The sequence below is a fragment of the Macadamia integrifolia genome, chromosome 5 (genome assembly GCF_013358625.1).
Source record: "Macadamia integrifolia cultivar HAES 741 chromosome 5, SCU_Mint_v3, whole genome shotgun sequence".
In the NCBI taxonomy this organism is placed as follows: Eukaryota; Viridiplantae; Streptophyta; class Magnoliopsida; order Proteales; family Proteaceae; genus Macadamia; species Macadamia integrifolia.
In genome coordinates this window covers 42,343,250-42,352,380 of record NC_056561.1, presented here as the reverse complement: position 1 = coordinate 42,352,380, position 9,131 = coordinate 42,343,250, and the positions used below count along the sequence as shown (strand labels likewise).

The following is a 9,131-nucleotide window of genomic DNA, read 5'->3' as shown; positions in this document are numbered from 1 at the left end:
GGGGGGGGGGTAGTTTCGAAATGAGGGCTTTACTAGGTATACAATCCATGTTGGAAATATAATGTAGAATTCTCCTACCATAAACTACTAATAATCAAATACCTGGTGGGGAGTTCGGTCAATGATAGACTGCTCCTTGAACTTGAGCTTGCAGGAGTAATTACCACTGCCTTTGATACGCATAGTTCCATAATGGTCACAGTAGATTTTACCAAGTATGATGTTGTATATAGAAGTGGTGACCTTGCTCCACTGAAATGTCTCCCCATCTTCAAACTGAAGGGTGAGAACTCCAACAGGATCAAGTTGGATTGAACGCCCCCAGAACTTGCCTTTTAGATTAGAGTCTGCCCAGAATTTCCAGCCTCTGCCATCGCAGTGGCAAGCAACAATCATTGGGTGGTGACTAACCTGAATTATAGCCACTCCATTACATCATTGCACATGCGATTTGCACGAAAAATTTCTCACATTGACAAGATATCAAGAGCTTCTTGATAAATCACTGACCAGAGTGACTCAAAGGGAGAAATCTACAGAAGGTCAAATTATTTGAGAAAGTGAAGTAAACCTTTTCAGAGAAGAAGCGGAGACCTTTATCTGGATAGTCAGCCTCATATGTCTCCCCTAGCAAAGGGTTGAAAGGCTTGCACTGCCGACCTTCTGTTGAAGCATAGCCAGAGACAGCAAAAGCCGCAACATTCAGAATTCTCATTAAACTATTCCCCTGCAAGGCATACAACCCGACATCTCAATCATGATTCATTGCATTTAAATAAAGTCAGCCACGGCCCATCTCAACCAATATGACAATGAACTTACAAAGAAATAACAAAGATTTTGAATTGATTAATCTCAAACAACAATTATCTGTAAATTCTGCAGCTATTAGTGGAAACCAGGGCTTGAAAAACTAACTGGAGAAGAAATAGTCAGAAATTTGAGTATTAGATATTGAATTACACATAAATTTAAAGAATGCCTTACTCAAACATTAAGAAGAAAACAAGGGCTGTAAACAGGTGCAAGTCCTGCTTTTGTATGGTCCCAGGAAGGGTGGATTGAAGTTAGTCTTAATATTCAGCATTTTTTTGCACAATGTGGCAACACCTGAGTCAAACCCGGATCTTCATGCCGGAAACACAAGCCTTTACTATCTCCCCAAGCAAAGGTTCATTTTTTCAAGAAAATTTATTTGCAAAATGTACCAAGCAGAGAAGCAACAAAGAAAAATGGGACCAGGGGTTCTTATCGGCGAGGGGTGAAAAATAAGGCAAGAAGGATGCACATAGTTAACACACTCCATAAGGTTGTTCTCATCCAACAGCTATTGTTCGTGGAGCCTAGCATAACTCGAAAAATTAGACAGTTAGAGGCACCATGAGACTGCTAAGCACTAAATAGATGTTGGCACTGCGGCCTGAACAAAAATCTATTCTCATGGTACTCAATGAAACAGCAGTGTCATGACATCAAAGAGGCTGGAAAAGAAAATTTAGCAATCCCACGTGCACACAGTGCACACCTACACCTACACTGCGGCCCGAACAAAAATCTATTCTCATGGTACTCAATGAAACAGCAGTGTCATGACATCAAAGAGGCTGGAAAAGAAAATTTAGCAATCCCACGTGCACACAGTGCACACCTACACCTACACTGCGGCCCGAACAAAAATCTATTCTCATGGTACTCAATGAAACAGCAGTGTCATGACATCAAAGAGGCTGGAAAAGAAAATTTAGCAATCCCACGTGCACACAGTGCACACCTACACCCCTGCACACAAATAAATAGTTTCATCCCCTTTCATACTCCTAAAATTATTATTTGATTTTCTTAATATAAAAATAATTAACAGTCTGAGAATAATTACATAAAGGCAATACAAATAAGTTAGTTAAAAAACATTAAAAATTGATCATCGTAACACTGATACAATGACCTATGATATATGATAAAAAAATAATTTCAAAAATATTTGTAATTGAAAATGCTGTGTCATCCCCAAGTTCCCAGATCTTATTCACCTAAAATAAATTTTGAGGACCATAGATTCTCTGAGGGGCATGGGATTTATCAGTTCAGCATGAACAGAAATATTCAAATTTTATTGTATGTAGATCTACATGGTCCCTCGTGTCATCAAGTCAATAACAACTGAAGTCCTAAAAGGAGAAACCACACTTCTATTCATACATTCACTTCCCAAACTAAGCGTTCGAAAATAGTGCAACCTCAATTTCATCCCGAGTCAAATAATCACCAGAGAGCCTGTTATATTGTTTTATTCTAAAACTATGAATATATTGGTTTACCTGCTTCTATTTCTTGGTATCTATAACCTACCTTTCATGGTTGCAACACTCTTCACATTCTACAACACCATGCAGCCATGGTATCCAGAATAAATCAACAAATAAAGCTGCAACTTTGCCAATTATTATTTCTATTTTCATATATGAACAAGAAGGGATGTATCAGAATAAAAGAGGGAGGACGAACAAGGGAATTACTGCCCACAAAGGCTTGTTGACAAAGCACCAATGACAAAAAGCAATTGGAAGTTTGGAATAGATAAGAGTTCATATCCCACAACTGATTTTTAACCAATTACAACAAATTTCTGGCAATAGAGTATGTCATCTTTGTCTCCACTAAGATGAGATGGTCATGGAAAAAAGATGAGCGGAAAAATAAACAATATAAATTCTAAGAGAATATCAGATCTGACATGCATGACTCAAGACTATATTCCACACTCAAAGAACAGGTAAAAAACTAAAACAAATAACGAAGAGTATGTCAAAGGTTGGCATGTATGACTGAAAACTAAGGCCAAAATACCAACTACCTGTATTAAAATGAAACAAGCAGATCATGCTTTAAGTAACTGCTTTGCCACAAAGAAAGCACAGCTGAGGACCTGACCTGCTTGCCCCATTCCAATGCTCGATCAACCAGGTAAGAATACTCCAAATCCTCAAAGCACTTCTGCAAGGAAGAAAGTGGTTCATTGAAGTAGACAGGAAGACAAACTCCAGATAGATCTTTTCCAATATTTTCTTTGATTATCGACCACAGGCCAACTGGCTTCTCTTTTTCTTTTGGTTCAGGCAACTTGTCCCTTCTTTTCACATAGGGGTATTCAATGGTCTTGATCTCCACTTCAACCTCAGATGTATGGTCAGAAAAGCAGATGTCCTTATCATATGTTAAATTATTACCAGCTTTCCCCATAATCTCCCTACTACGATAGGATGCACTTCTTAGAGAGTCTGAAGACAGAAAGTCCCTTGTATCAAAATATATTCCATCATCTTCATCTGTTTCAGCATCTACGCCATCTTGACTCTCATTATCTGGATCAAAATCACTTGCGCTACCTTCTGACAGGATCGAATGGAAATCTGTGACATTCACAAGGAGGGAGAGAATTAGGAGAAACATCCATGTGAAAGAATATAAAAATCCATTCTTACCCTCCAAATAACATGACCTTGAAGCATGAACCAGTTTGAAGAAATTCATGAACAGGTTGTCAATGTATGGCAGCCACAACAAAAGTGAGTATAGCAAAATATGCAATCAGTTGATATTTAAAGCATTACTAACCACTAAATCTTCCATTTCCTTGTCCATAATATGATTCTCGCTCCTTCGTTTCATCCACTACAGTGGTTTCCAGCTCTACTTTTTCTGTCTGCCCAAAAAAAGGACAAATTGAGTTCACCCCCATAACAGATCTTATATATTCTACTATGGTAAAATCTCAACAGTAAAATCATGAGCCGATACAATTCAGTGCAAAATTTCATAGCACAAGATGCACACAAAAACATCGACATTTTAAAACCAACACACCGTTTCTGAAACTGTATAATGAAGAAGGAAGAACTGGGCCAACTCCCAAAATTTAGCCAATGTGAGTGTTGCATATGGTGAGCCAATAACTCATCTCTTCAATCTTCATACAATGTATTTTCAAAATTTGTACTAGACCTTTCATCTAATTTGAGTATCATGGAATTCTAATGATATCTTTAATTTCTTGTGGGTTGGCACTCATCCGCTTTCCTCAAGTGGGTGAAACTGCTTTGGGAATTTGAAAATTTAATTGAATTTTGGAGCATTTGGGTGAAGCACAACACTATAATAGAGGATTGAAATGAGATCCATCATACATGGTGGAAATTGTTAAAACGACAGCAGCAAATCGTATTTGTCTCTTGACATATTTAGGGGTATTGCATGTGCCTAAATGTTGGGAGGTAGAAAGTCATCAGCTCAGTTCCATGCTCCACTTGTGAGCCCAATCTGGAGTGCCACTTTTGAGCGAAGTACCTAAATCTGATAGTGATTCTTTGGATAACCCAACGACAACAAGGACTAAAAGGTTATTTAGAGAGCAGAGGGCATAATAAATGTTTAATCAAGCCCCACAGGAGCCACAGATTTCACTACAGCAGACTAGCAGAATGAGTTCTCTCATACTAGGACTGCGATAAGCTTACAGATCCATTGGTCTTCACTGATGGATGACGACGATTCTAGACCTGTTACTGGGTGGCTCATTAAATGTTGACAAAATAATATAGATAACAAATCCGCGAACAAGTTAAAAGACAATAAACACTCAAACGTGTCAGATGGGCAAGAGTTGAAACATCCAAGTAAACAAAGAAGATATAGCCAAGAATTTGACAGATTTGGAATCAAATAGAACCTATCTGGATACAATCTGGTAGTCCCCTATCAGAGAAGAGTGTAATGCTCATATTATCATTATGTTTATTTATATTCATTACTTCCACCCCCAACAGTACTAACACGCAAAGAAGAAAATGAGCAGCAAAAGGGCAATACCTCTAATTGTCTCAATGTGTCTAGGATGAAAACATGTTTATGTTGAAGAGCCTCTAACTGATTTTGCAACTGAGACAGTTCCAAAAGCATGATAGATTCACAGTCCTTAATGACTGTTTCATTCAGCCCTTCCTGCAGTAACCGTGATCTTAGCTTTTCAGTTGAAATGACAATTTCTTCAGTGGGTGAAAAGTCACTGCTTGTCAGCAATCTAGGGAAACGATCTTTAGCAGCCAGGAGTGCCTCAATCCATGCGGCCCTGTCCTCTCTAGATAAACACCGCAAGTGAAGAGTCTTGGTGCCTGAGAATATGGAAAGTCTTTTATCATCTGACTTACTTGCACGAATTGAAGAAACCTGCAAGGCATATTATTCAACTCATAAGACTTCACGCAAGGAATATGCGACAATAATGAAAGCAATGCAAATGCAAAAAGTCACACATGCCTGATATCTCGATATATATCCATCATTACCATCATCCAAGCCCCATCCAGTTATCTCCTAAAATTTATGGCTGTTTGAATCATATTCCAACAGCCTTTCTTCGGTGTTTGGTACCTTTTGAAAATGTGGCAGGAGGAAGCTAAAAGGTTCAATTGTTTCAATACTTCACCTCTCTTCACTTCCCAAGTATCAGTAAAGGACCTCCAACATCTGGCAAAAAGACAGTTCCTTCTGTTGTCCCTCTCATTCAAAAATTTTAAAATCGAACATCTATCATCTTCTGAGCCATTAGTGGTAGCAAAAAAATGCTTTTTCCTGCTCTTTTGCGTGCTACCAAATGTTATCTCACATCCTATAGTAACTACGATCTTTAGCATCTCTTTCAAACAACCCAGAAAGATTCCAATATTGAACATTTGAACCAACTCTATTTCAACAAGATTATGTTTAATTTACCTTTTAGAGGGCGGACCTTGGCGCAACAGTAAGGTTGCTCCATTGAAGAGCCTCTACGTGAAGTTGGGGTAAGGCTGCGTTCAATTATGACCCTCCCAAGACCCCACAGTGGTAGCCTTGTCACTGGGTGTGCCCTTTTTTATGTTTAATTTATCTTTTAAAGCAGTTTTCTGAGCACCAGAATAAGACAAAGTCAGCAATATTAGATGAAATACTAAATTTTTCAAAGTTCGATTTTAATGCTTGGAATGCAAAGGCCAGGTAGAAAATACCCCTCAATGCAAGGACCAAGAGGTGAAGATCAAGGAGCGATTGGTCTGCAATCCAGATAATGGGTTGACGGATCCAAACAACCAGCCAATCCTAGGCTAATCCTAACCCATTTGTATTCGTCATTCCTAACCCTGATGAGCCTCAGCAATTCCCAATAAAATCCTGTCTTGATCAACCATTCCTCAAATCCTTGCTAAAAGAGTACACTTTTTCCTTTCATTTTTTTTTTTTTTTTGCGGGGGGGGGGGGTGTGGGGTGGGTGTTCTAAAGGGCACCCATGTATTTTACATATCTGCATTGGTTTAATAACCACACAATCTGCATAGTTGAATCTTCCTTAATTTCATTCTTGATCAGGCACATATCTAGAAATTATTAAATGATTAGATCTTACAAATCATCATAATTCAATGAGAATTCTCAACGTGCTCCCATAATAGAACTCATTCATGGGTTGAACTAATAGTTTCATGATAAGCCCACGTTAAGGCTCACAGCAAATTTAAAGTCCTATATTTCTAGATATCGTCTATGATATCCGACCTGTGAGGTGCATATACATAAATAGATGCATATGAAGAGAAAAGAGAAGGGAAAGGGAGAAGCGAGAAGGAAATCCTTTTATCAGTATGGCCTCATCCTTTCTCCTCTGAACTGTTTTCCCTTGATGCCCATTTTAATTTTGGGTTGACGGCCAGTGATGTCCATAGACACGTGTAAAATATATCTAAATATATTTTCAAGGTAGAGAATTGAAACTTGAGACTTGAGACTTGAGACTTGAGACTTGAAGCTAGAGAGAGAGAGAAAGAGAGAGAGAAAGTAAGTCGAAACTTGAGACTTGGAAGACTGAGTCGCAAGTTTCTTCTACAAATACAAACAAGCAATAAGAATATTGTTCAAATAATTCTAGAGAAAAAAAAAATTATCAAACCTTTAAGTGAATCTCCCCGAACGGCTTCCACTGCTTTACGGATCCACGGGAGCCATTACCCAAGTTGGCCTTCCGCATATACTTTAGCGATTCCTCTCCAATCACCTTAACGCCCTTCTCTCTCACTGTCACTGGACTAATCGAGATTTTGTCCGGTCCATGAACCTTGTAATACGAAAGGACCCCATCCTCAAGCACAAACCACCTAGATCTCCACCCCTTTCCGTAATTTACCCATTTGTAAAGAATCCCAGCAACACTACCATTCGCAATGCTGCTACCGCAGCAGCCCTTCGAATCTCTTCCTTCAGCCCCTTTCTCTTCCACCTCATGATTCCCCGCCACAGACGCCCCATAATCGGAATCAGTACCCACAGACGAAACCTGGGTAGTAAAACTCTGTTTGTTCGAACCAAATCCCACATTTTTAACAGAGCTATCCAACCCTAACTGGGGCTGTGTCGCAGACTTCGTTATTGCAGGGTTACCACGCTCCCGATCGATCGAAACAGGAGCAATGCAGCACAAAGGATTCATCTCAAGTAAAACAGATCAATTAATCAAATAAATCAAACAACAAAACAAAACTTTAAAGGAAATATAACTCAAAGTCTCAAACAACACCAGATCCCGTCTCATCTCATCGGATTCGCTCTGGAAATGGTGTTGCAGAAGAAAACCAATCTCCAGGACATCTCCATGTACCTAGAGAAATCCTGGATTGAAGAAAAAGGAGCCTGAACTCTGTAAACAATACCCGATCGGAGACGAAGAGGGTGAGGTCACAGAAACTTTTGGGTAATGACATAAGAACGAAACTGTAAGAACAAGAACAGGAAATGGATCAGTAGAGGATGGGAGAGGAAAGGGGCAGTTATAAATCGCTATTGTTACAGTTCATAGCAATTAAGCTTTTACAGATGATAAAGATGTGTGATGCCATAAAAGATCCATTAAAAGCTAGTGATCAGAGTACAGCAGCAGTATAGTATGAGCTTTGAAACTTGAAGGGAGGGGAAGAGACAGTGAGGACCGAGGAGTAAACGCTACAGATCCTCTCCAGTCACTTTAAAGTAGTGTGTGTGAGGTGTGCGACGAGTCGACGACCTTCTGGGTCCATAACTCCACCATTATTACGCTTAACCGGTAATTTCAAGTGACTGGAGGAGTTGTGGCAGAAGACATAAGAGGAGCGTAGGTTAAGCTTTTAGCGCATTTAATCTTTGATTCCAAACGTAATGATTGCAGTGATCACTAATGTGCGCATTGGGTACAAGTATGGATTAGGTGCATGGAGCCCCGGCGGGGGACCGAGGGAGCAATGGTGGGGTGGGACATTGGTTCAATGTTTTAAAAGTAAGAACCGGATCGGCCGGATCGGCCGTGATCGATCCTGATTCCGGTCATTTTGAAGCAGTCGATTCTAAGGTTTTTAGGATCACATCGTTGAGTTTAAGATCTAAAAGCTGATTTTGTCTAATCCAATCTGGATCGAAATCAGCCCTGCTGATTTCGATCCGGAATTCTGAATCTAAAACATTTGGTTCAAGTGAGCATAATCAACAATGGGATTGAATTCCTTGTCACTAGCATCTCCCTCTATCAGTCTATCTTTCTTCTCCCACAATAAGGTGTAAATATGTCATTTTATATGAGGAAGGTATCAGCGTACACTATGTACGTAGTCAGACAAACGTTATCCTTAATGTAATTTATGGGGAAAAAGAAGGCAACTTGATCAAGTGACCTTGTGGTCAAACACCGAGTAAGGTGAAATGATGAAACTACCCATGTGAAATACAAAACACCACCACTTATTGATGTTTCTACGAGCCCCTTATTGGCCCTATAGTCAAACATTGAGTAGGGTAAAATGTCGAAACTACCCATGTGAAATACAAAATACCACCACTTATTGATGTTTCTATGAGCCCCTTATTGGCCCCACACTAGTGCAAGGGCCAACATCATTCTACTTGCCATAATTTATCCCAAAACAACAAAGTTTTTGCTAATTTATAAATTTCATTGATGACAATAAATACAAATTTTAAACATTTAAACATACTAATGACATGGATAAATTTAGACAAAAAAGTATCTTGAGTATCTCAAATGGCTAAAAACTAATAAAGACTACAAACAAATAAAGGAT

General features: G+C 39.2%; 1 protein-coding gene across 1 annotated transcript; it reads right to left on the bottom strand.

The window, feature by feature from the left end:
• Positions 1-102: 102 nt before the first annotated feature.
• On the bottom strand, positions 103-8,111 carry LOC122079913 (oxysterol-binding protein-related protein 1D; the record flags this gene model as incomplete). The annotated part of the gene is given in 6 exon segments (XM_042646699.1): positions 103-411; positions 572-727; positions 2,932-3,410; positions 3,616-3,703; positions 4,867-5,223; positions 6,977-8,111. Coding segments are annotated over 6 exon segments (1,926 nt in total), but the record flags the coding sequence as incomplete, so codon positions are not given.
• Positions 8,112-9,131: the final 1,020 nt, after the last annotated feature.